The 27,899-nt window shown below is 42.9% G+C and overlaps 1 protein-coding gene and 1 long non-coding RNA gene across 14 annotated transcripts in view; one reads left to right on the top strand and one right to left on the bottom strand.

The window, feature by feature from the left end:
* DOCK7 (dedicator of cytokinesis 7) overlaps positions 1 to 27,899 on the bottom strand; it is a 116,043-nt gene that overhangs the window by 7,023 nt on the left and 81,121 nt on the right. For 3 of the 13 annotated variants that reach the window (XM_082228699.1, XM_082228711.1, XM_082228700.1), the window contains 15 exons: positions 26,644 to 26,798; positions 25,566 to 25,748; positions 24,474 to 24,609; positions 23,075 to 23,171; positions 22,345 to 22,362; positions 18,911 to 19,007; positions 18,566 to 18,700; positions 18,150 to 18,302; positions 17,307 to 17,465; positions 16,463 to 16,563; positions 16,180 to 16,372; positions 15,458 to 15,601; positions 14,165 to 14,296; positions 12,386 to 12,400; positions 4,272 to 4,406 (listed from right to left, as the gene is read on the bottom strand). In XM_082228699.1, the coding sequence (XP_082084825.1) occupies positions 4,272 to 4,406; positions 12,386 to 12,400; positions 14,165 to 14,296; positions 15,458 to 15,601; positions 16,180 to 16,372; positions 16,463 to 16,563; positions 17,307 to 17,465; positions 18,150 to 18,302; positions 18,566 to 18,700; positions 18,911 to 19,007; positions 22,345 to 22,362; positions 23,075 to 23,171; positions 24,474 to 24,609; positions 25,566 to 25,748; positions 26,644 to 26,798 (1,853 nt within the window). Of the gene's footprint in view, positions 1 to 4,271; positions 4,407 to 9,803; positions 11,314 to 12,385; positions 12,401 to 14,164; positions 14,297 to 15,457; positions 15,602 to 16,179; positions 16,373 to 16,462; positions 16,564 to 17,306; positions 17,466 to 18,149; positions 18,303 to 18,565; positions 18,701 to 18,910; positions 19,008 to 22,344; positions 22,363 to 23,074; positions 23,172 to 24,473; positions 24,610 to 25,565; positions 25,749 to 26,643; positions 26,799 to 27,899 lie in introns of those variants that run through there. The other 10 variants (XM_082228708.1, XM_082228701.1, XM_082228709.1 and 7 more) reach the window with 8 other exon arrangements.
* Positions 19,014 to 22,059, top strand: LOC309535591. The gene is made up of 2 exons (XR_014221309.1): positions 19,014 to 20,677; positions 21,263 to 22,059. It is a non-coding gene; the product is annotated as an uncharacterized lncRNA (long non-coding RNA).

Below are 27,899 nucleotides of genomic sequence, written 5' to 3'. Positions count from 1 at the left end.
TGTTGATTCAGCAGCTACCCACCACATGTGCAATGACAAGAGACTGTTCGTGTCTTTTACACCGCAGGAAGGTGCGATTCACCAGGCGGATGATCACACGATCCCCAGTCAAGGCTACGGAACTATTGTTCTTCACAGTTTGGACTTATCGATACAGGATGTACTGTATGTTCCAGATGCCACACACAATCTTCTCAGTGTGATGCAGCTGAATGAACGGAACATTGACGTTTCCTTCAAGAACAAGAAATGCACCATCACAAAGAAAGACGATTATGTATTGCATGCTGAATGTGTTGATCGTTTGTTTGTTTTGTATTATGATGATGTTGTGCAGAATGATACTTGTTGCATTGCAGGTTCTAACAAAAGTTTGCATGCAGGATGTATTCATGATTTTCACAGGAAATTTGGTCATTTGCATTTTGAGGCAGTATCTAAAATGCCTACCTTGGTTGAAGGTATGACTATAAAACCCTGCAGGTACCACATGAAGTGCAAAGCATGCGCAGCAAACAAGGTGAAAATGGCTGCGAAAGGTAAGGTGTCTAGTAGGCAAGCTACAGAACCATACCAGATTGTTCATGCTGATTTAGTCGGTCCACTATCGCCCTCTTTGGGTGAAAATAGGTTCTTCATGGTTCTCATTGATGCATTTTCCAGGTATATTTACGTGTATAATCTCAAGCAGAAATCAGAGGCTTTTCCAAGGTTCAAGGAATTCTGTGCTTGGTTGGAAAATGTGCATGGTAAGAAGATAAAGATTCTTTTCACAGATCGCGGGGGAGAATTCACTTCTCAGCAGTTTGAAGCTTTTCTGACTGAGAAAGGAATTCAACACGATTTGTCCAGTCCTCGCTCGCCATGGCAGAATGGACTTTGCGAAAGGGCAAATCAAACATTGCTTCAAGGGTTAAAAACCTTGCTGCATGATGCCAATCTTCCAGAGAGTTATTGGGCCGAATCTCTCTCGTGTTTTGTTTACAGTTACAATCGCAGGTTATCTTCAGCGATTGGTTGTACCCCCTATGAAAAGATGTTTGGTAAGAAACCGTACATCAAACACATGAAAATATTTGGTTCTGATATGTGGATTCATTCACCACAAAGCTCCAAGTTAGGCAAGCGTGGTTTGCATGGTATCTTTCTAGGTTATCAGAAAGGTTCTTACAGAATAATGATGACTGACTCTAAGACAATTAGGCTCACAAGAAGTGTTGAGTACAATGCCAAGTGGGGGGAGAACGTGGGAATTTTCCAATGTTATCCTAATGACAGTGATGAGACTGAGGATAAGCAACAACAGCAACCCACACCCACTGATGAAGGTTCTGATTCTGAGTCTGAAACTGAATCGGGTGATTCAGAGGATTTCAAGAGTGCGAAAGCCTCTATGCGACCCTCTGAAAGCTCTGATCAGGAATTGGAAGAACCATTGTTCACAATAGGTCATTTTTCTCCTAAGAAGGAAGAGGAGAGTGTTGAAGACCAAAGGCTAATTCGCAGGTCACAAAGAGCCACAAAAGGCAGACCTCCAAAGAGATTTGCTGATGAATTTGCTAAGACAGCAGTAGCAGCTGTTAAAAGCTCCAAGAAGGTATTTGAACCTTCAAGTTTCCAAGAAATCCAGGATTTGGATTCTAAGGAAGCTGAGCCATGGTTAAATGCAATGAAGGTTGAGCTTGATTCCTTGGAAAGGAACAAAACTTGGGAGCTAGTTCCAGTAGTTCCAGGAATGAAACTGCTTGGAAGCAAATGGGTCTTCAAAGCGAAGACTGATCAAAATGGCAAGATAGTCAGACACAAAGCCAGATTGGTAGCCAGAGGTTTTGCACAGGTACCAGGTGAAGACTATCACGAGACCTACTCACCCACTGTGAGATATGAGAGCATTAGGCTTATGCTCAAGCTAGCTGCAGAGGAGAATCTTCACATTAGTCACCACGATGTGAATACAGCGTTTTTGTACGGATCTCTAGGTGAATCACTTTATATGCTTCCACCTGATGGCGTACAGGTAAAACAGGGATTTGTTTGTGCTCTGAAAAAGTCCCTTTATGGTCTCAAACAAAGTGCACGGTGTTGGCACACTAAACTCACTGAAGCATTGTTTTCTCTAGGTTTTCAGCAAGGGAAAGCTGATCCATGTGTATTTGTCAAAGAGGAAGGGCAAAAGAAGCTGTATTGTTTGTTTTATGTTGATGATATTTTATTCTTTTGGAAAGATGTCTCAATGTACAATAACGCCCTAGCTCAACTGAAAGAGCACTTTGACATGAAAGATCTTGGTGAGGTAAACAACTACCTATCTCTGGAAATAGAGAAAGACCAAAGTGGTAACATTCTAGTACACCAGTCAAGGAAAATTGCTGATGTGTTAAGCAAACTAAACCTGATGGATGCTAACCCTGTAGACACACCGATGACAACAGGTTATCAGGTAGAAGACACTGAAGAAGCATTTTCTGACACTACACTGTACAGAAGTGTGCTAGGCAAGCTAAACTTCATTGCCAGATGTTCAAGACCTGACATTGCTGTTAGCTGTAATTTGCTAAGCAGACAAGTTAACAATCCTACTGTTAAGGATTGGAAAGCTCTGAAACGCGTAGCACGCTATTTGAAAGGCACTATGCATTACAGACTGAGATTTAACAATCAGAAGTCTGGTGGTCTTGAGATTTTTGCAGATGCAAGTTTTGGAAGTGACACTACAGACAGGAAAAGTACGTCTGGAGTTTGCTACATGTACAATCAGGGTCTTTTTGATTGGTCATGCAAGAAGCAAACAACAATTAGCTTAAGTACTTGTGAAGCTGAACTGAATGCACTGTCTTATTCACTTAAGGATTGTGAATGGTTGTTACAATTGTGCAAAGACATGAAAATTCCTGTCAAATGTCCAATCCAGGTTTACCAGGACAACAAAGCATGTTTGGCTTTGCTGAATTCGGAAGGTTGTAAGCAAAGCACGAAGCACTTGCAATTGAAGTTGCAACATGCTAGGGAACATATTCAGAAGGGACTCGTAACGGTGTCCTATATGCCAGGTAATGAAATTCCTGCTGGTGTATTGTCCAAAATTGTACCAAGGGATCAACACTGTACCTATGTACAGAAGTTGGGTTTGTACTGATATTGTACGAACACGCTGCCCAGTGATGTTCACGGAAAGGGGGAGGATGTTGGTTTCTGCTCTCTTCACTGTGCAGCAGAAGTGCTTGTCACAAGACAATGTTTACATTCCACAGTCAGAGCACTGTTGGGTTTTCACACGGGAATGGGAAGCTGGATGTGACGTACACTGGTTTCCTGTTTTTCACTGTTCTCTCGGTGTTCGTTATTCCGAGAAGAAGGACGGTTGCTTCTCTGCTCCAGCAGAGGCAAGATGCATGTTTGTAACTTCTCAATACTGAACTGAGAATAAAGCAACTTTAAGCATGTGGCACGTACTGTTCATCATTCCGTTGTGCAAAGGACTCTGCAATATCAACAGTCTGAATGCAACCCCATGGCTCAGAACTGGGCTTATCTTGGTACAAGATAAACCTGAGCCTACATTTACCTTGTGGAGGTTTAAAAAGTAAAGTAAACAGGGCTCCTATCTTTGATTGCTCTTTGTGAACGATTGGAAATTACTTGGCCTGAAGGGTCCTTTTCACTCATGCACTGAGCCACAATCCTATTCATGGCTGTCTTGCATATGTGAATGCTACAGCTTATGTGGACAGGACCAAAGGTCAGGTGAACACAGGTTTTTGTTTGTTTTGTTTTTTTGCAGGGGGAGGGAATAAAGTAATCCCTGAACTTGACTCTTTTTATAATTACAATTACAATTATTTATTACTTATACCCCAGCCATCCAACTAGGTTGCCCCAGCCACTTTGGCCAGCCCTCCAATACATTAAGACATCAAACATAAAAAGCTTCCTGATAAAGGGCTGCCTTCATAAAGTTGTGTAATTATTTACTTATTTGACATCTGACGGGAAGGCATTCCACAGGGAAAGGGCCACTACCAAGAAGGCCCTCTGCATGGTTCCCTGTAACCTCAATTCTCATGATGAGGGAACCGCCAGAAGGCCCTCGGAACTGGACTTCAGGGTCTGGGCTGAACAATGGGGGTGGAGATGCTCCTTCAGGTATACAGGGCCGAGGGCTTTAAAGGTCAGCACCAACACTTTGAATTGCATTTGGAAACATACTGGGAGCTCCCTGAAAGCCCATGTAACTACAGGATTGTATTTTAGACTTGCCAAGACCATCTCACCTCTAAGCGATGAGAAATTTCAGCCAATTTTGTTATGGCCGGTTCCTTGTAAACGAACTCTTGTTCATCGAGGTCTCCAAATTTAGTCCCATAAAAACCAACACGGAAGTATGTACCAAACATCCGCTTACCATCCTAGGTGCAGAAAGACGAATAGCATTTCAATACAAAAGCCCCGTCACATCTTTTCATTGCTTTTAACACTCCCTTTGAACACAATGCCATGCAGGAACAAACAAACCAACAATTCGGACTAAAGAGAATTGTAAACTAGTTACAGCAAAAAAAAGGGGGGGCACACTAAAATTTAAACCACACACTTACGAGATTTATGGGAAAGCTAGCCTCAATCATGCAATGGGATAAAAATCAGTAGCTCGGCATAAGAACGGGACCACTTTAGCTAGCCTAATAGGTTTAGAAAGCAATGTTGGCAATAGTCAAGAAAGCAACCTTACAGAAAGGAACACTGTCGTGGCTATTTGCTTTCTTGACACTGGTGGAGCAGCACAGATTTACCACTGGTTAGGTTAGTGTCACTCTGAGTTTGGACCAAGCCAAATTTCCAACACCTAGCGGGTTCGGATCACTCAAGAATCATTAGGGATTCTTGCTGGACTTCACAGTTTACTTGCATGCTTCCGTTCTCTGGGACTGTGGCCTAAAATATGGCATGGACTATGTCATCACCAGAGCAGAATGCTGAAATAATAAATGTGGGGAATAATTGGTGTTATCTAATTTGCTCTTTGCAGCTCATCATTTAAGAAAATGGGAATAAAATGGGTTTAAGGGGTGGAGACGGTGCCTTGGATAGAATAACTTTCCCCCGCATTTGGTGTGTGGACTGTGAGAGACTGCACAGTGGTATAGCATTATATTGTCACCACATCATGCCCTCTCGTGGTTTCTTCTATATGTGATGGCATCAGTGTGATTAGTGCTATGGAAACTAGACTACCGTATGTTTCATTCTGTTCTCTAATAGAGATGAAAGCAGGATCAGGTGGCAACCACTAAACTTTCCTGTAGCCACAGTCCATGAGAACATATTTCGCATGCTGCTGTAAAATGTTAGTGCCACTGGGATCTCTTGTTTTTCCAATGGTACAATTTGCAGAACAAACACTGGAAAGGAGACCTGGTATCGCATCTCCATGCAATTGTATGGATCACTCTGACAATTCACAAATTTTCGAATGCCAATCCATCCTTTCTGCTAGGAAAGCCTCCCAGGTTCCTCTCCCACTTTTCTTTTGGGAGTCTTTGAGATGCAGAGTCGTGTGTCAACTCTCCCACCTATTCACACCCCCTCTATAGTAGGGGAAGTGACTTCACAGCGATTCAAAACAGACAAGTTGTTTTGAGCACATAATTTCTGGGGTGAACCATAGTGCTAAACTGCATTCTTCTGGCATATACAGATGCTCCTGTATTAAGATTCCAAGGAGCTGCTTCCATTTGGCTCAGTGGTAAACTGAGCCGTCTTAACACACCCAACACTTGTGGCAATAAAACTGGGAGGTGGTGCACACTTATGCGGAAGGCAAAAATGTAAACTGAAAGATAAGAGAGCAGCAAATTGTTTGAAATGGAAGCCACCAAATCTGCAGTTTTTTTCCACCAAGTCACAACTGAAAGAATTCACACTGCATGCACATAGTCACAAATATAAGCTGAGAAAAGTACTCCAAATGTTCACCTTTACTCTCATGGCACAGTTATGCTGCAGCACTCAGAATTATATATAAAAAAGGAGCAATGTGATGCACTAGCTGTTGAACTTTGCATCCCACCCTATCCTTGGTGTCTCTGGGCCAGTAACACGTTTCAAAAGATGCTTAACAGGAAAAAAGAAGAGGATTAAAATAGATAAACAAAACCTCCCTCACTAGCTTCCAATTCTAGCTTGAACAGAAAAGATGGACAGCGATTCGGGATAATGCTCTGGGGCCTGGGCCCGGGGGAAACATCATCCAGGGAGACCGTGCAAGAAGAAATTGTCCACCTATGTTAACGGTCAGGATGGCCACACAAAAGAGAAACAGAAGCTCTAAGAACATACAAGGATAAAACTCTTTAGGGCCTCGCAAGTCATAATCTGCGTCTCTAATTGTTACTAAAATATCAAAATGTTGGTGTAGGTCTGGGAGCAACAGCAACCCATTCCTATCAAGTGGTAGTAATCCTCATCTTCATCATTCCCAGGTGACGATGAATCCCCAGGTCTCAGGTAGCGTGCATTATTACTACAGTCAAACTTGGAGAGCACAAAGACATTTCTTGTGGTTGTTATTTTGTAACCTGAGAAAAAAAGTGCACATTCTCTAAATGGAGCTATCAAGTACAGTGGAAGCTTGGTTCCCGAACGGTTTAGTTGCCGAACAAATTGGCCTCCAAACGCTGCAAACCCAGAAGTGTTCCGGTTTGCGAACGTTTTTTGGAAGTCGAACATCCGATGCGGCTTCTGCTTGAGTGCAGGAAGTTCCTGCAGCCAACTGGAATCTGCACCTTGGTTTTCGAATGGTTTCAGGAGTCAAACAGGCTCCCGGAACAGATTAAGTTCAAGAACCAAGGTACCACCGTACTCTTTGGGTCCACCAGTCCAGCAAAAGTCTGCAGACTTTATGTATTGCATTTATATGCCACTTTTCCCTTCAAGGAGCTCCAGGCTAAAAGGCAGAGAATGGCCCAGAGTCACCCAGTGAGCTTCATGGCCAAGTGGGGATTTAAACCTGGTCTTCCAGGTCCTAGTCTGATATTTCTGACCCTCCCAGATCATAGAGTCTACCAATCAACTCAGTCTTTTCTGGATTCAGCTTCAAACACCTTCTCCACATCCCTCCCTATATCCTGGACAGACACTGCCAAACCAGAATTTTAGGACCCAGGTTGATTAGAGAGAGAAATAAATAATGCCATCAGGACACTCCATTTTCATGAGTTTGCCCCATACATCCAGCAGAATAGGATGACAGAGTAAAATGCTACTGGACCTTATAGAAAAGGTCCTGAGAAGATGATGAGTCACCACCCCTTACCATTCTCTGACTGCCTAGCCTGGACTACTGAAGAGCAGTCCTGCGAACACCTGCCTATGCTTGCAATAACGCCAACCTCTCATGTGCCATTGCTCTTCAATGACAGGTAATCTGCTGTGGCCATAAACAAAGATTCTGATAGTTAACTAGATTGGTCAATATCCAGGACAGAAACTGGAACAGGCCCATGAACTGCCCAAGGGAGGTGGAAACAGCTAACGGACTACTTACACAACCCTAAGGAAAAAGTAGAAGTTGCAGAATGGGCAAGAAGTCAGTGTCGGGAAGACTACAGATTAATTTCCCCCATCTTGGAATAGTAGCACAGACAACTTCAGTCTGTGTTAATCCCAACTGGCCTATATAAAAACAAGGTTGACTCAAGTAAGCTACCAGAGTTGACGGCCCTCAGCATATCCTCTATACCAGTGGATGGTATCAAGTTTTCCATGAAAATTGAGAAAGACCCTCACACACATTTCAGCCACTCTGGTGTCATCTCTAAGTTAAGTGCCTGGGTTGCATTTAAGCTTATATTCATAATTACTGTATTTTTTGCACCATAACACTCACTTTTTTCCTCCTAAAAGGTAAGGGGAAATGTCTGTGCGTGTTATGGAGGGAATGCCTATGGGTGGCATGCCTACGGATTTTCCTCCTCTAAAAACTACGTGCGTGCTATGGTTGGGTGCGTGTTATAGAGCGAAAAATACGGTATATGTGTATCCAACAACTGTGGAACACTCTTCTCTCTCTCTGAACACTGGTACCTTATGTCTTTCATCCACATAAATGCACTTACTGTTATTCTCAATGACAATCCGAAGCATTAGAAGTCACTCAGGGCCACTGTGTACATGATGTTTCTTGGACAGTGATATTGTTTCCATTTGCGGGGGAAAGGCATGTACACTGAGCGCCATTGGCAGAAAACACACATACTTAGCTTGGCACATGCAGTGGGAATCACAGCTGCTTCTGAACACACACAACATGTGGCAAAATAGACAACACGTGCATAATTCACTTATGAATTATGTGCATCATAAGAACCTTGTAGGAAAGTGTAACGTATGCAATGTTCCATAAAAGCGACAATGAACTTGATAAAAAGGACTGAAGGACAACAGTTAATTTTATGGCTGACAGTGCTTGTCCACACATGAGCAGGCACCTTCTAAATCTCTGCAACTCTCTCTAGGCTTTTAGAGAACCCAACTTGCTCTCCTGGAGACTCCCCCTCCACATATGCCACAAACTTTAGGGTTCTCCTTGATTTATGTAATAGGAAAGGTAAGCTGTTTGGCTTAGGCAGCATTGTCTGCTAATTGCGCTAACTTCCATTAATAATCTTGGCAACATCATGAGACACTTAAGGAAACTTATGTAATGAATCAAAAGTACTATTACGACAGGAGTTTCAAATAAATAAGCATCATTCTAAGCTTTAACAATGGTCACCTAAGACAAATTAGGAGGTGGTGTTTATAACGAAGGTTCTTTCCATTTAGCTTCCATTAATTTGTGGGGAAGGGAATGGGGGGATGTTGATGGATCAATGCCTAGGAAGATTTTGGGGAAATGTCAACCCAGAGCATGCTGGAATGTGTGCAACACAAGAACCAAAGCACGAAGTTCCATTAACAACAGGCAAAAGATGGGGACATCAATAACATCATATGTCATCATGTTATTGTTCCAAGTGTGTTCTGAATACATGAAGGCTCTATAATTTTGCCCAAAGGTTTTCGCAGAAATCAAAACCCTTGCTTTCAAGCAAACAAAACAAATTAAAACTCCATGGTCTTTGTTTCTGAGAGGTGCTAAAATGCAGTTATGAGAAAGGAAGTTATTATAAAGCATTTAAATCTATTATTTTGAGAAAAAATAATAGCTCCTTGGTAGGCAAAGAGAATGAAGGTGAACACTGTAGAGTCATTACAGAACTGGCAGAGCAGGTATAACAGCCGTCATGACTTATGAAGGGTTCATAATATGTTGTTATGCATGGTAAATATCTGTTGGGTACAAAGTTTTAAGAGGCTCCTTCTGCACATGAACCAAAACCTTTGCCAACTGGATTTACTTAGCCAAAACCAACAGAAATTGTCGCCGAATTTGGCCCTGCTGTTATCCACAGGGAAGTGCAAATAGGCCCAAGGCCGTCTGATCAGAGTCAATAATGCCACATTTTTCATTGCAGTGAAATGGCTAACCCGGCATTTGAATTCGTAACATCAGAGTTGAAGAAGCCAAAAGGCCTACTTAAGTTCAAACCCCTTTCCATGAGGAAAAACCACTCCTCCACGAACGTTTAACTTTAGGAGTTAGCTGGGAAGTTTTTTCCATACAAACCTAATTGGGATTGATTTGTGTGGTGTTTCATAAACCCCTGAGCTGGCATAAGTCATTGGTAAAATGAAATTATTGGGGGATGCCATGGGAGTTTAAAAAAAAAAAAAATCACCAACAACTTAGTAGGAACTTACCACAACAGACAATAGTAAAAGTGGGGAGGAGGATCAGCAACCAGGGCAATAGAGGAGAAAACAGAAAGTATTTTGATTAGGGAAAATCCAAAACAAATAAGCAGCATTTGGCAGCAAATAAACAAAACAAAAAAGTATTTTAAAAACTGGAACTGGGTAAATAACATGCAATGGGTATTAAAAGGCCACACAGAAGGAAAATGTCCAGCAAGAGGAAAGTTCAAGTGCAAAGCAGTGGACAAGAACATAAACCATGGGTGTGTTTTACCATGCAATAGAACATTACTGAATAATGTTAAAATTGTAACTGATGACAGGATATACTTCAGGGGTCGATTTAGCATCACACACATTGATCAGAAAAGATGCTCGCAGGCTGTCGTCCCATTAATGGAACAGCCACAAACTGCCTTTTGCCATGGTTTTGTGCCAATTTTAACACCGCCAGGGAAACCCTTCGGGGGAGGTGAATCATGGTGCAGTTGACAGAAGCAACCAAACTGTATGGGTGCCACTTCAAGCAAGCGCTTGAGCTAAATGGAGAGTCTGTGTGACATGAACTTTGCCTTTCGGTTAAAGTGGGCATTGTAAAAGGCTGCACATGCTTGGGCCAGCTCCCAGGTGGTACAAAAATGCACACCGGCTGATTTTGGGTCCCCAAGCCTCTCGTTGCAGATGGCGGGTCATGGAATTAGCAATCTTGATATGACATGCCTTGATGATGTTTTGAATTGTCTGTAATTGCTCTTCTGAACCAAAGCTCTAAACAAGAGAGCCGGACTCTTATCTGATAGAGCAACATAATCAGAGAAAATCAGAAGCAGAAATCAGCACTTGTACAGCTTTTGGGGAGGTGGAATCCAAAAACTATTCACATATTTACTAACAACAACAAGAGAAAGCAAAACACACATATTTCAGCTACGTACCAAATTCTTAAAATTCCTTACAAAATTGGTCTGCGTTGGTGTATATAAAATATATGTATTTGGAAACATTTCTATTGTTTTTAAATGAGGATGGAGGTTTGATTGGGACATATTAGACACAACTGTAAGGAAATTAGAGGTACTCGAGTCCCACTGAAATCAGAAGGGCTTACCTACTTAAGTGCCCTGTATCACCAATTATTTCAACGGGAATCTGATTTTGGATGAGTTCACACAGAGCTTTATGCCATGGTTAACATAAGCCGGGGTTTCTAAACAAAAAGCACACCGTGGCTTATTAGCATAATTTGTTTGTGGTTAATAAACCATGATTAAGCTGCTGGGCGGGGTTCAGGCGAGAAAATTAAACCATGATTTATTAAACCATGTCTTAGTGTTACGTGCAAACCATGCCACTCTCAAGAATGTGCCTGTCCTGCGACAAAAAATGAAGGTGTCCGCCTTCAAACTTATCTATTTATAGTCTTGGATATTTGTTGCAGTATTTTCCATTATAAAATATTTCTCAACAGGCAGCCATCTTAGGCCGTTGCAGCAAAAAGAACCAAGAATCTTGAGACGTCTGAAAAATAAATGTGCAAGTCTTTAAGGGGCATGATCATCTAAAAGGCAGTTGGGCTGGAAATTTGCTCAGTATGATGGGCCATATTAGAACCATATCAGTAACTTCCAAACAGCTAATCAAATAACACAAAAGGGGTCTTTCTGCTTTTTATCAAAGTCTAACCACAAATCTCAAAGGCAGAATTCTAAGGTTTCGGAAGGTAGTGGACTATCCAGGAAGCAAGGGAACTGTACAACCTCTAAGCTTGCTTCATGAAGCTTAGGAAATCTTTTCAGCAAAACAAAGGCTGAGGCAGAGTCCCTATTTCATATAATTATCTGAAAACCCTCCCCCAATGCCAGATGAAACTGGCATTCTTATACAAGCCAGGGCAAGGTTGGTGGATTGTATCTCCCACAAGATCTTCAAGGATTATTTTCATGGTTTGGGTCCAGACATACATCAGAATCAGCTGTATTAAGTCACTGAACAGCTGCAGAGGAATTTGAATTTTGTACATCTCAGAATCAAAACAAAGGACTCTATCTTGGCACCCAGTTGAAGCCCATTGACCTAATTCTTAAGAGATTTGAGAGCTGGGACTAAACTCAAGTTCATTTCACTCTTGCTCAGAGCTTAATGTAGCAAAAGACTATTAATACTACAGTTATACGTTAGGATACGAGTGAATGTCTTTCTAACGGGAAACAGTTTTTTGCATTCAAGGTCTTTGAGCATTAGAACTTAAATCGACCCCTGTGTTGGGGGGTGAAAATATGGTAGGAAGAAATGGTATTCTGTGTCAATATTGATGAGAAATGGAATACAAAAATAACAAACTAGTGATGGTAAAAAGTGGCTCATTCACCAAAGAACCTCATTAGTGTCATAATACAAATGCATTCATGCACTACCTAAATTGTCTAAAATGACCACAACAGTTTGACTGGTATTTCTTTGGTTAATTAATTCAGGTCAATAGCAGACAGCAACAGAAATACCCACAGCTAGCACATGTGGGCAAAGCATTGGCAAGAGTCATCATCAGACCAATCTATTAGTGTTCTTTACTAACTAAAACATTACCTACCTCCCAGCCAGTACTCTGTGTAATAAAAAGTAAAACAAAAAAACAAAAAACAAAAAGGTATGTCACAGGAACAAGACCAGCTCCTTTTCAAAGGCCAAAACACAACCATCAACAATAAGGTGCTATCCACTTGAAATGGCTTAGCTGCCACACATTTAAGTTAGCCTTTCGTTTCATAGCCCAGAATCAATATTAAGTATGAAGATGCTCCATTATCGGGCGCTGGAAATCGAACGTAAATGCAAATCCTCTGGCAATCGGAAATTATTACATTGCATTCACCATTCCAGCCTGAAGTTCAGCCACTGAAACCCAGGTTAGTCCTGCTGGAGGAATTCAGTTTTTGAGCTGAACGGCATGCTGTGGAACACAATTGCAGTTCCCAAGTAATGAATGGCAATGCTCATTTTGTGTCATTGTTGTTTATATCCATAAAGCAAAATGCAAACCATTCTTCATTTGTGCTTGAGTTCCAGTTAAAAATAATCATATAGCACAACCAGTTGTCCAAACAGTATCTCCCTGCTAAATTCAGGAAGTAAAAATGTAACCAAAATGGAAAATAATAGCCTCAATCTAGCAGAACCTCTGGAGGCCCTGCGCAGATACAAATGCCCTCATTTATCAGTATATGGCCAACAGCTGGCTGCAATTTTGTGCCCAGGCACCCACTGTTCAGCTTCAAATCCTGGTTTCAAATGATTAAGGGGGCATGCTTAACATTAGCTTTCATGTTAATTAACCATGGTTAAATTCAGCTGGCGTTAGCCTGAACTGTCTGGGAATGTGCCTTAAGTTTTGCTTAGAGTCTAATCTGATGCCAGCTGCTGTGGTGCCAACTTGCCCTTGTTTTGGCCCCCACATACCATAGAAAATTTAGCTGTTGCATTCATCAACATGGAAGAAGTAGGACCGCATTGAGTCACATGCTCTTCTCTTGGTATCCACATGTGCTGCATGAATGTCTGCAGAGAGGGGTCCTTCGTCTCTATAACTATACATGCGAAAACCCCGTCCCACCCCAACATTCGTGCTGTAGATGCAGACAACATGGCAGGGCACAGACTGGACTGTGTGAGATGGGAGAGGGCTGCTTGCGGCAGCCTCACTTCTTCTTCCCTTGTTGATGAACATGGGAGCTTTAATGCCTCCACTGGGCTCTTCTCTTGGCCCATGGAGCCATCTTTCAGTGACACTTCCAACCCACTTCTCCACACCCAAAAGTAGGGTCATTCATCACTACGCAGCCTCTACAATGCAGGTCACGGTTTGCACAAGCAGAGAGATGTTGCAGCACCAAAAAAGAGATACCTGCCAAATAGGTAGCTCAAAATGCAAAAGAGTAAAATTAAATCCCCAGGCTGTCCATCTATGTATAGCTTTGGGCTGCAATATTATACCTGCTTACTTACAGCTAAGTAACTCAATGGGAGTAAACAGGATTGCAGTATGAAAACACCTTAACTACAGTTTCACATGTTGTGAAGTCAGTCTCTAGCCTGGAAAACACAAGTAGAGAATGAATTTGTAGCACACTACATGATAGTGACCTGACTTAGGTGAAAGGCTCTGGAAAAATTAGGACTGATCTGATCGCTCTCTTTGCCTAGTTTTGCTGATTTTTTACACTTTGCAATATTGTCCACAAGGTCTCCATATTTTGAATGTTTTGATGACCTGGAAAATAACTGCCATTGAGGTTTCAATGTAACTTGAAGGGAAAATGACACAAATACTTTTAAGGATCTCTGCACTGCAAGCAAGAGCCCAAGTCATTACCTGATGAACTATTTTGGTGAATGCTTCCTGGAGTTTACCGTGAATTGTGGCAAGCTTCTTGGCATCTCTGTTAGCTTCATGAATTGGAATGAGGATTTTGTAAACCTCGTTGACTGCTTCGTACATGCCAGCCTACAAAACAGTGTCAATGTCAGGCGGGTCTATCGATCCATCAAAAAAACAGACATGCAGCAGCCTGAGTACAACATGTTATTAAAATGCTTATATTACAATAATGAAATTAAAACACTTGCTTGGGATTATTTGGTTACTGAGATGGAACAGGTAATGCATGATATAAGTATCAGTCGTGTGTTAGACCTGTGCAAATGTACATTTTGCCAAAAGTTTGCAAGACTCCATGCATCAAAGGCCAATTTAAACTAGATGAATACTGATTTAAGACTCCCAGCTCATGTGCTGGTCCATGTGTGAAGGAAGCAGCTAACAGCCTATGTAGCAGCTGTGCTGGGATGCCAGGATGTTTGCTTCAGCCCATGGAATGAGAGCCTTTTTAAAGATTATATAAAACTGTGTTCCAATCCACAGACAGAAGTTTCCTAACACTACAGTCAAGGCCAACCTTGATGACACAGAAATTTGAGGAACTGTAGTGCTGAACAAGGTTTCATAGCAACTTCTGAATGCACATTCCAGTTGGATCCTGATTTAGCACAGCATGTTGGAGAACCAGCTTAGCCATGATCCCAATGGCACAAAATATGTGGGCTGGTTCGCAAGCAACTTGAGTCAATGCTGCTGCCACTTAAACGACTGAATTCAGTGCAGCTGAGCAGCTGAAATGCAAATACTGAAGTTTCTATACTTTTCATTGTGCATTTGAGTTGCACCCAGTGTTTACTGACATGCAGAACAGGTGGGGAACTATTTTCCGGCCTGCATTCCCACCTGGAAATTCCCCATTCCAGCTGTGAGTGTGGCCAGAGGCAAAAGTGGGCGAAACAACTGATGTGATTCTCACCTGTGTATGCTAGGCTGTATTCAAGCCAGAGGTTTCTATGTCCACATCCCTCCCTCTCTCTCCATTCAAACAAACAAGAGGATTTATCGCAGCTCAAGAACACTTGAGAAGAATGCCGAGCAGAGCAGGTGAGAGGTGGGGTCCAGGGGGAGGGGCCATGTTATGAGAAGGGGCGTGGCCTGGGCATAATCCAGAGGTCTGCATTTGGCCCTCAGGCCTGTGGTTCCCCACCCCAATGCAGGACACTGATCGTATATACTATGCAACCATAAGGGAGTACTGTACTAAATACATGTATTAAACTCTTCTACCATGGAGAAAGAGGCTGCAGCTTGCTCCAGCAATCCAACCAGACCTGCTTCAGTAAAATACTTTCCAGAGCATATTCCTTCTTCATCTGGTGATACGACATCATCAGAAACTGCAGATTCTTCCAGGACGTTTGAGGAGATGTTCTGAGGAAATACATAAAGTTTACTTTCAGCAGTTACAGTTCCAGAGACACTAGAAAAACAACTATTTAAAATTCATTCATTCACCAGGTTCAAGCAATGCTTTGCTGCAAAGTCTGAAACCAAAGTAGCTTCCATTCTGCCGAAGTCCTACTCTAATGGAACATAGTAACATGTAATTAAACTTTAGTTTTTTGTTTTTGCTCTGCAGAATGTTAATTTGAAATATAGGTTTACCCACAAGGTGTTCTTTTTCGGGGGGGAAAGCCACTGTACCAAAGACCTGTCCTCTTTGAGAAGAAACATGAAACCAAACTACTTTAGGAATTATTGGGCAAGTAAATAAGTATGGCAAATTCCTTTGTACATGGCCGAAATTAATAACAGAAAGAGCTTTTAGCTAATGTGCCTCCAATGTATTGTACCAGCAGCCAAAGTGGAGAAATGCAATTCTATCACATGAATTTTTGGGAAATGTTCTTTTAATATAAACAACGCTATGTTTTCTGGGGGGCTGGCATCATTGCTTTGTGAAAAGGCAAGAAGCCCAGCTTTGCGGTTTTGTAAACAAAGAGCATTACCTGAAATGTAACGCATCCTACGGGGAGATATTTCCGATCCTCAAGCATGCTCAAGTATTCAGCAACGAGTCCCGCAGAGTGGACCAAACATTGTGCGGATTCTGCATGATTGCTTCTCTCTGAGTGTTTCCCAGCCATGTTCTGTAGCCAAGTGAGTCGCAGGTCTGGGGAATTCTGGTATCCCTTGGCAATTCTAGTTTTCAAAAACCCAGGAGAGTCACATCAGTGTACGTTTACTTACTCACATTTTCTTAAGACGGCAGAATATCCAGTAAAACTGTACCTGTACATCAAGTCCACCAGCATCTCTGGGTCTTCTTGGTGCTCCTTCATCTTAACTGTATCAGACAGGATCATATGGAGGTTGAACACAAGATCTTGGACCTGAAATGGGAGGGAATGAAACAAATATTCTGCGCAAAACAAGTATTTGTTGGTTACTTCGAATCTGCGTGACAGGAATTCAAATGCGAAAATCGCTTGCCATTGTTCATTTTTTAAAAAATGTATCCTGCCAGGGAGACATCATGTTCCCCTCCATCATTTCTAATTTTGCATTTGTCACCAGTCAATATTTGTTAATTCTGTGTTCATTCATTCATCCAGCAAAGTTGGACTGAATTATTTGAGTGGATGAGCAGTTTCTTAGAAATGTCGAGTCAGACTTCATTTGTTGTTGTTGTTCATTTCACCATTTAATCTGTCTGATTTAGAACCTTAACACAATTATCTATTGTTATTTTATGTGAGACATTTTTAGACCAACTTTCATCAGATTGGATTTCAGAGTGATGCAGAGCAACACAAATGCAAAAGAAACCCTCACCACAAAAAACAAAAACAAACTAGGGCTATCCAATCTGATGCCCCACAGATGTTGCTGGACTTCAACTCCCATCAGCCCCAGTCAGCACATCCATTGGTCAAGGATTATGGGACCTGAAGCCCCCCCCATCTGATTACATTTTCATGTATCACTCCATGTTCACATTCAGGTTTTGCATCATCAGGAATTCCAATATGGATCAACATCCTACTGAGTCTAAAAGCAAGTAAGCTGAAAATTGTGGGTCTTAAGGAAATAAAATAACCCATACTTATCTATGTCAAGTACTATTCCTCCTAACCTGATCAGGGAACGTTGTTTCCCTTAGTTCCAGGTCCTCTTCAGCATAGGTCAAAATGGTTTTCAGAGAACGTCTCAGAAACTCCTCATTAAAATTCTGAGATGTTCCTACTAACGATGAGAGTGACATGGTCACCTGCATTTTCACTCTGGCAAAGTTCTGAAACAAACAAACAAAACATTTTTACTGTGCCAATAATGTCAGGTGACAACACCAGCTTAATAGGCATCGCAGTCCCAAAGCAAAAAGTACACCAAACATTTGATTTTCCTGAAGGGGTCTGGCCAGAACGCCATCCATCAAAATGATTAATTTATAGCTGAGTTGTTTAACTCCAGATTAAAGTGTTCTCCTTTAAAGACGACACAAGCCTTTTGGTCCGTGTGTGACTATTCAGATTTAAAATATATGACCCTCAAAAAATCAGTGCTCCTCACTTGTCTTCTCTTGCACCAGTTTGGATAGGCACTGCACCCCATGCTTGCAGAAACACTATACCAGAGGTGGGTATCTTCAGGCCTGAGGCAGCAATGTGGCCCTCCAGCCCTCTCTATCTGGTCCTCCAAACTCCCCCGCCCCCGGTCCTCACTGGCCCTGCATCACCCTCTGCATATTTTGGCTTGGATGGAATGTGTCCTTGTGTCTGGATGGAGGACAGAAAGGGATGTGCAAGTGTGTGCAAAAGCTAGCCTACTGTACAAATCTAAAATTTAGATTTGTTGCTCCACCCACTTTTGCCTCTCACCCTGCCCACCACTGGCATGCGGCTCTCAAAATGCTGTCCAGAAGAAAATGTGGCCCTTTGGCTGCAAAAGGGCTTTCCCACCCCAGTGCTATACTTACATTCCCAATCTCAAAGTTCTGCCTCATGAGGAGGTACAGGGAGGCGCTGGCATGCGAGCGTATGGTGCCGATGCTACTGCTACAGTGGCGCAGGAGTCGGAGGCATAAGTCTGCACACTGCTCCGTCTCCTCTTCAAAGAGCAGTTCTGGGAACTAGAAGGACAGCGTGAGAGACAAGCATTCAGCAGTCGTGGCTGCACCCCAAACACCAACACAATGTTGAATTAATTGCACCACAATCATCGTGGGCTCAACTTGACCCAGTTGCACGCCCGCTCCCAGTAAAGGAGGCCATCATCAGCCGCAGTTTGCTGGCCACCACTGTGGAGGTCCAACACTTTCCAAATCAGAAAACAAGTTGAATACTGAAGTGAAATTGTAACTCCATGCTGCCCTCCCATCCTCAGGACACTCACCTTTGACACCAAGGCCCTCTGCGTAGCAAAGCAATGCTGCAGGTAAAGAGCGCTCTGGTTGCAAGCCATGCTGTGTAAAAGAACCTTCAGCACTCCGCCAAGAATGCTTTCCTTGGACTCGGTCACAGAGACTGTCTGTAACCAAAGACAATGGAAAAAAGAGAGGAAGTCAGCTTTAGGGCTGTTGCAGACAGAGGTCACAGCAAAGGGAACATGTGCAATGGAGAGAGAATGGCCACTTCAGAATACACTTTCTACAGGGGGCATTGCTAGTCTTGCTCACTATCCCTTCTTCAGGCATTCAGAGCACCGGGAAGGTTGTAAAATGGCCTTTATCATCCTCACCTGGACTACTATCTCCAAAGTATCCAAAATGATCAGATTTGCTTCCGTTGCCAAGTTGCCATCGATAAGAGCCTCGTGTTCTATCTCAGCCCGTGATCTAAAAAAGCATTAAAAATAAATTTTCTTTGGAGAAGCGAGGAAAAGAAACTTTTTGTTGCAGCTGGAAAAATAAGATTGCTTATCAGATAATCACCATGCTCTAACAGAACACTTTAGCAGCAGGAACCACCAAAAACAGGCTCAATACAAAAGCAGGGATGGGGAATCTCTGGCCCTCCAGATGTTATCAGACTCCAGCGCCTATCAGAGCCCAGGCAACATGGCCAATGGTCAAGGGCCTCTGCCTGTGATCCCAGAGATCCAAAGCCAATCAAAGCAGATATTACTGGGCTGGATGGACCAATGTCTTACATGATATAAGAACTTTAAGATGAAATAAAGTTAATAATGCTTGCAACAAAATGAGGAGCAGAGTAATAAAAGATAAAGAGAAAAAGGAAACCACATTAGCATGTTCGTGATAAGCTTGGGAGTACAGTGAGAGAAAAACAGCAGTGGGGGACCCATGGCACTCCCAATGTTGTTGAACTACAACTCCCATCATCCCTAACTGTTGGCCACAGTGGCTGGATCCTATGGGAGTTGGGTTCCACTGACATACAAAGGACCACAGGTTCCCCATCACTTGCTTAAGGAGATGTTACGTTAACAGCTGAGATAGTGTGTGTGTGTGTGTGTGTGTGTGTGTGTGTGTGTTTGTATTTTATAAGAATCTGATGAGAAGCTTGAAGATAAACTGAAACCACTGCACTGTTAAAAAAAATTCAGTGGGATTGTTGCACTTGCTAAGTTTGTAGGAAATTATGGTCTCCCAAATCTTATCAAACCACTTCTATTCAGAAGGTTGCTTGGGTCCCTATTGTGCTACCAGGCAAAAGCCTACTAAAACAGAAGAGACTTTCAACAACATTTTGTGATGTGGAATGGGACAGCTCTTCAAAGAAAAATAGCCCACTGGATGGGCAAACAGAGACAAGGTCTCAGGAAGCCCTCTTCTCTCGAGAAACCAAGAGATTTTTCTTCCATGAAAAATATATGATCTATGGCTCCTCCTGGACATGTCTGAGTTGGCACAACTGAAGTAGTTCTTTGAATCCTAACTAACACGATTTGTATATATCCTCCCTTTCATAAAGGGTCTTTCCCTGCTAACGGTGCCCACTGTTTCTTCATGAAAGCCAAAGGATTAAAATTACAAAGTGTGCCACAGAAACACAGTTTGGTAAGGGAAACTAGGGCTACACTGAAGAAAATGAGTATCTTTTTATTCATCTTTACATCAGTGAAGACAGCATGGCACTTTATGATGTGAACACATGGTGGCGCTAAGAGAATAAATTTCTGGCGAACATTACTAGGTAGTAGGTACCAGTGGAAATGTCTATGTGATGTATGAAACGTCCTGCTGATGTCCTGCTGTGCTATAATGCACCATACATGCTTCCCAAAAGCCGGCAATGATCTGTCATAAATGGTAGCAGTACATGCTACTGTGTGCACCAATCTGGAGCAGGCAATATGCACTGCTAGCAATAGACCAACCAACATCATTTTTACTGGCGTGGTTGGCGGGGGCACATTGTTGGAAAAGTGGAATTTAGTCCTAATTATTCCACTTGACTTCCACTGTAGTATGTGTTGGAAGCTGGCCAGAGTGGCTGGGGCAACCCAGCCAAATGGGCAGGGGATGATAATAAACTAATAATAGTAATAATTCAATTGGTCAATACCATAGCTGTCAAGTGTCCCTTATTTGAAGGGACTGTCCCTTATTCCAGCGCTATGTCCCGCTGCTGTCCCTTATTGATGGATGTCCCTTAAATGATGTCCCTTAAATTTCAAAGGAAGCAGCTCCTCTCCCTCCCTCCCTGCTGGCCAGGGAGGAGGGAGGCTCCAACTGTGTTGCTTGGCTGTGTTGCTCACCCAATAAGAAGTCTAAGAACGATTGGGGGGTGGAGCTTGCATGCCTTGTGTGTGGCTAGTTAATGCAAGCTGAGGGGCGTTTTGAATGCTTGACACCATTTTGTTGCACTTGCTGCTACAAACTTTGCAGTGCAAGGCCAGGCCAGGGAGCCATCTTAAGTTGAGGCTGCATAGGCCTTGTGGTGCATGTGATTCAGATTCTATTCAGTTGAACCTTTGGTTACAAAGTTGGTTGGACAGTGTTCTCGAAGCTACCACAGCATGAGTTTGACCAGACTGCAGGAGGACAGGAAGACTGGAGTGCCTGGAACAGGTGAGGCTGCAGGTCCCTTATTTTGGCTGCTGGTCCCTTATTTTCAAATCTGTAAGTTGACAGCTATGGTCAATACTAGCTGCCTGCTAAAAATCCTACTAGGAGCACCAAGCTCCTCCTTCCCTCTAGGGGTGTGTGGGTGTGTGGGTGTGCAAGGGCAACTTCTATTGCAGTCCTTACATGAAGAGAAATCTTCTGTAGAGCCTGGAGATGGCAGGGCTTGTACCTGGGACCTTACTACATGCAAAGCATATGCACTACCACGGAGTCACACCTTTCCCACATTTTACCACATTTATTTCTGAGCCGGACAGAGCCTTTGGCAGAAAAGGAGAAAGCTGTCCAGGAGCCCAAAACACGGTGATGCATCAGCAGGCTGGACTGAGATCTTGCACAAGAATGAACATCTCCCGGGCTAAATCTGTTTTAAGGGCACTGTCCATACACTCACACTGTGCTAGGCAAAACTGAATTGTACAGAAGGCAGTGAATGTCCTGGTCTTGCAGGTGCTGCAAAGGCTTTGAAAAGGAGAGTGCTCTAGAATTCTTAAAAGGAGATCTACAGATCTCTAGTTTATTCCTGCCTACAGTTTATACGCCATGTGACCTTCTTGCATTTCGGCTGGTGGACCCTTTAACCAAACACCTCCAGAATTTTTACCGGGATCAAATTAAGACTACATCAAAAAGATGTAATGTTAATTGGACTGTCAGGGAACTGCAATTTTCACACCAAAATTCAGATGTGCCCAGCACTATGGGGGGGAAAGGGACACCCTGTAGCAGCATATACACACACCCCCTCACACTTCACAGCCACGTCATGTTGCAAAAAACAAACAAACCCACAGACCTTCTGCAAAGCACCTCAGTCAAACAAAACCTGCACTCAGAGCCTTATTAGAAGACAAAAAGCATGCCAAGCAAAGCTGCAACCGTAAGTCCTACACCTAACCAACACCCCACCCCAACCATTTCAAACCCCAGCAGGCACTCGTACAACAAAAGGAACCACTGAAGTCACAGGCAGGCATACAAAGCTGCTGCCAAGCGCCAAAAGCCAGAATTGCAATAGCAAAAGTACAAACGCACAACAGGGGAAAAAATTAAATACAGCAGTACACCAGTGCTACAGTACCTGGCTGGTTTGTGGCTTCTAAAAACACAGCACATGTGGGAAAAATAATCAAAGTGATGGATTAGGGCAGGAGAGGAGTCAGCTTGGAGAACTCCAGAATGCTCTAATGGAGTAAGTGACCGATGGCACACATGCAATTACACCTAGTTACTCTTGGCTGCAACTTAAAGCACCCTATAGCCGTCTTATCAGTGCATTGGTCATCTTCCCTTACAGCACAATCCTATACAAGTCTAGTCAGGAGCGAGTCCCATTGAGTTTAATGACACTTACTACCAGGGAAATGGGTGTAGGATTGCAACCTCCTTTTCTTTTAAATAAACAACACATGTGTGTGACAGCAGTGTTCTTATGAGGTTAGTCCTATCTCAGTTCAGGTCCAGACCTGCTCATACTGTGAGGAGCAAGGAGCAAGGCAGTCCCTATCTTGGCCAACTGGCCATTTCAACATTAAAAAGTTTGGGTACCAGGCAGAGGGCCTTCTCGGTAGTGGCACCAGCCCTGTAGAACGCCCTCCCACCAGATGTCAAAGAGAAAAATAACTACCAAACTTTTAGAAGACATCTGAAGGCAGCCCTGTTTAGGGAAGCTTTTAATGTTTAATAGGTTATTGTATTTTAGTGTTCTGTTGGAAGCCGCCCAGAGTGGCTGGGGAAACCCAGCCAGATGGGCGGGGTATGAATAATAAATTATTATTATTATATTATTATTATGGGTAAGGTAGCATTACTTGTCAAGTTTTTCCGTGTTCTGTCGCCAGTGAGTCATATCCTTTCTCCATCTCAGGTTCTCTTGACTTCCAAAGGCACTCCCGGAAGGACTTCTTTCTGCCAAGCAAAGGTTTTAAAAAATTGCTTTTAACTTTTTTATCTTTGACTGCTGCGTTTGATGAATTAAATGAGGTATCATGACTACATCCTTCACACACAATGAATGGTTAACCTCACATTAAATGATTATTGCACTTCAAAATTAATTATCATCAGTGTTGACTAATCCTTTCAATACGAAAAGGAACCAGCTTCCAAGCAAACGTGTGAGTAAATCAACACTATCTACCAAAACAGGAGAAGGAAACCTTTTTCAACTGGAGGGCTACATTCCTTCATAAACACCCTTCCAGGGGCCACACACCAGGGGTGGACCAGGGGCCTGAGAAAAAAGGGAGCCGGACAACAGATGTAACATTTCCCTTTGTACATTAGGCTACATTTCAGTCACACGCACACAAAATGTGGAGGAGAGACACTGGTTTTACACATACACACCTCCATCCAAACAGTGGTACCTCAGGTTACATACGCTTCAGGTTACATACGCTTCAGGTTACAGACTCCGCTAACCCAGAAATATTACCTCAGGTTAAGAACTTTGCTTTAGGATGAGAACAGAAATCATGCTCCGGCAGCGCAGCAGCAGCAGGAGGCCCCATTAGCTAAAGTGGTGCTTCAGGTTTCAGGTTAAGAACGGACCTCCGGAATGAATTAAGTACTTAACCCGAGGTACCACTGTAGTAAGAGGAACCGTCAAAATGCAAGGACACTCAAAGAAGTGCGGAGTGCGGTCAGTGAGAGCCAGGGTCCTGAACGGGGCATCACCTGGAGAGAGCTTTGAGGGCCAAATATACAGGTTTGAAGAGCTACATTTGGCCCTCGAGTCTGAGGTTCCCCACCTTTGTTCTGTAATATCTCATTAACACTATCAGGATAGTTTACTATTCATAAATTCAAGACTAGCTCAGTATCAAGGAATGTCGCATCACTGACTCCAGAGGCCTCCACTGCAGAGGGCCCAGTACAACCAATATTTCCCCTGCTCTGTCAGAGTAAAGGACTGCTGGCATGGGGCAGCTTTCATGAAAAGCGGACAGAATCACTGCTCCTATACAGGACTCAGTTGGAGGTCGACTGCTGCTGAAGCAACATCCAAGCTCTGCCTCTTTCTGGCATTCAGCCTGAGCCTGAACAAGGCAGATTTGCTTTGCTTGGCCTGGCTTGTCACTGCAGAGGTCAATGCTTGCAGGAGGACTGTGGCCCCTCTCCCTGTCCATCACACAAAGCTGCCTTAGCACAGTGCATGAAGGGGCCTCCCATTTCAGCCCCTTCTGTCAGGGGAAAGCGTCAACTTACCCAGCTGTCCCCTGCTTCGCCGTACCATTTCTTGCCTCGCCCCGATGCTGCCAAGTATAGCTTCTTCAAGCTTCGCTCTCATGTCTTTTGACTTCTTAAACGTCAGGCTGTTCATTCTTTCAAACACTTTCTTACCCTGAACAGTTCACAAGAAAGAGGACAGAACATGAAACAAGAGTCAGCCCTTTTTAAAAACAAAGAAAGCCCATTATAATTTAATACACAAATAAAGCAAATTATTTAGGCAGCTTCCTATATCTAACACAGAATTTGCAGTATCCACAAATTCTACTTCTAATCTTTCTTTTGGGAGAAGCTAAGACAGTTAAACTTGCTACAAAGTGGTATATATTTCTAGCGTTCAGGGCTTCTTTTTCAGTCGGAACTTGCCGGAACTCAGTTCTGGCACTTCTGAGGTGGGACACCACTGTCATTCTAAAAGAATGAGGGAAGCATTCATGGTAAGTTCCGGCACCTCATTTCCCTAGAAAAATAGCACTGGTAGTGCTGAATCATCCTACGTTTGCTTTCTTGCCTATCCTTGGCTAACTAGAGAACTGTGAATCATGGAGAAATTTGAATCAATCAGTTGTTCCTTCAGCAAAGCAGAGAAAGACCCTTCCGAGCAAACAGGGAGGAGATGGTACTAACTCATTGGCTCTCAAGAATGTTCAGTGGGTACAATCCCAAGCAAGGATTGTATGCTGAGCAAAGCAGGGCAAAGACTCCAGAAGCTCGAAAACAGGAATTTAGTTTCCCTTTCTGATGGGAATTTGGTTTGGTGGAGACTTAAAGGGTGAGAAACACGAAGGAAACATTGTTAGAAGATCTACTTTTAACTGAGTAATGGTTGTGTGGTTCTGAATTCAGCGGCAACCATTTTGTGTGAGGGTGCTGTTCCTGACCCCTGCACATGTTGGCGGAGCATGAATAAGCCTACCTCGCCCTGCCCCATTTTCCGGCCACTTCTAGGCTGGCAGCGACGAGCATGTGCATGATCGCGCATCAATCGGACACATGTACACTGCTTTCTGCCTGTACCGCTTCACTTCTCTGAAAAACATGAGCGTAATTGTCTTGCTGCTACTATACCTTGTATTCGAAGCAAGAAACACAGAGGTAGAGCAAATCCAGTAAACGATTAAGCTGCAGCACAGAAAGGTCCGTGAACCATTTTTGTAGGACACTTTCATCAGCGTTCTTCAGGACCCACAAGAGGCAGATCAGAAGGTTCCGACTTGACTCGGCTGAAAATGTTGAATGCTGCCTATTTGTCTGAAGGCACAGGAAGAATTAGTTAGAATCAGGACCACTTCTTTTGCTTGGAATATTACTCAACCAGCTACTCTTCTGTTCTTCTGGAAGGAGTCTGGTTGAATTTATTTTAACTATTAATTATTATTTGTATGTTTTATTGTGCTTTAAATATTCTATGGGGCAGCCAAATTATATAAATAATAACATTATTATAATTATTACACTGATTTCAAGTACTGGCATAGCCATGAATTGGATCACTGTGAACTATATATCACTTCAATTCTATCTATCTATCTATCTATCTATCTATCTATCTATCTATCATCATCTGCTTTCTTAAGAAATATATTTAAAAATGGAATAGAAATACATTTAAAATTAATTAATTAAATAGTTTAGTTAGTTTGCTACATTTAAACCATTGCTTCACACTGCTATCCCGAAGTGATTTGCAATAATGAAGTATAAAACACACAAGATTTTTTTTTAAAAAAAAACAAATATAAAATGCTAAGCCATCTAAAGGAGCACACAATATCCACACAGGATAGACATCAGTAGCCACCAAAATACTCAAACTGTTTGAACAGGCCTAATGCAAGTCCTCTGAATTTTAACTAAAAATACATTTCCCCCCACATGTGTTTCACAATGGAGAAGCGAGGTTTTAAATCTTGATGTGCAGCCAAAGAGTTTATTATTACACCACTATCTCCCAGGAACAGAGATAATTTTGCTGCAGCGCAATCTATCCGTCACCTCCTCCCACCCACCCTCTATGTTCCAAGAGAGAGTAGTGCCATCTGTTCTGTGATCAGGACTGCCACCCACTCTTGCTGCCTTGCAAACACGGGACATGCACATTTGTCTGTTCACGGGCGTTCTAGAGGGAAAAAACACTTCTCTGTACCGATGACGTTAGGAGAAAACTGCTGGGGCGGGTGAGTTGCGGGACGGAGGTTCCTGCAATAGCCATGGCAACCGTCTGGCTTATCATGCTTCCACCCTCGCTCTCATAGTCCTCCATTGCTGTGCAGCTTGGCCGTCCACGCTGGTTGTGGTTTTCTGTAGAGAAACAAGCCAGTCCCAATGAAGCACCACAGCAACAAGGCTATCCCAATCCGCTACCACCCTCCCAAATGTGTCCCTTAAGTATTGTTTAACTTGGAGGCTAAGCAGTAATAACGCCTTTCACACTGGACTGCAAGCAAGCAAGCAAAGCTATGTTCAAGGTACACTCATAAATTATCTGGATGTAAGTGTAGCATTGCCTCTTTCCCCAGATTCAGGATATCAACCATGCAAACAGTTTGCCAGGGGAAACATATGAACCTGCCTCCTTCTATGCACTCCACCACTGTAGGTTTGTTGTCAGGAGTTGGTATTGTCAGGCAACTGCCAAGGCTTACATTCTAGCTGGTGCCCCACTGTGACCCCTAGAGATCCCTAGTTCCCCTCCTCTTCCTCGTTGCTGTTGCCTGTTCCCCTGGCCTCCTCAGGCATGCCAACAGTAACAAGAGCAAGGAGAAGGAAAAGTATACTCCTGGGCTATGATACAAACTGGGCCCAGAGATCTAAGGGAATGGACACAGTGGCAGGAAAGTGGACTTCTTGCTCAAGGGCCTTTCAAAATCTGGGACCAACACCGATTCCATACAGAAAATTTATAAGGTTAGGTGTGCTTAGCTTAAACAGCAGAACTGTATCTTGTACTCTCAGACTGTTAAAATACTGGTGTACAGACAAACCCAACGTTTCAGTCAGTGAGCCCAATCAATTATCATCTTGTATGAGGCCCACTATCCACTAAATATCTTTTTCAGCAAGGCTTTGAGAGGATCTGATTAATTGGCCCAGATCTGACTGCATCTGCCATTAAAGCTCAATTGCTGTGGGTTTTATTTTTGTTGTGCTTTATTACTGATGTGACTGTATTTCCAACTTGACATTACATTTTGATGAAAAGGGGTGTGTGTGTTAGAAACTTTTTAAATAAAATAAGTAAGAACTCAACATGAGATAGCAACAGGTCAGTGGAGAAGACATTGGCACACATCCTGTTCTGTGTAGCTTTGGGACTACGTGCAAAATTTGATTGCTGATGCAAACACCTGAAGATTTAAGGACTCATTTCCTGGATGTCACTTAGGAATCCCTTGATTTGTT

The sequence above is a fragment of the Podarcis vaucheri genome, assembly GCF_965113315.1.
Source record: "Podarcis vaucheri genome assembly, chromosome: 6".
NCBI classification, from domain to species: Eukaryota; Metazoa; Chordata; class Lepidosauria; order Squamata; family Lacertidae; genus Podarcis; species Podarcis vaucheri.
The sequence above is the reverse complement of the archived record's forward strand: the minus strand, read 5'-3'. Positions and strand labels throughout refer to the sequence as shown.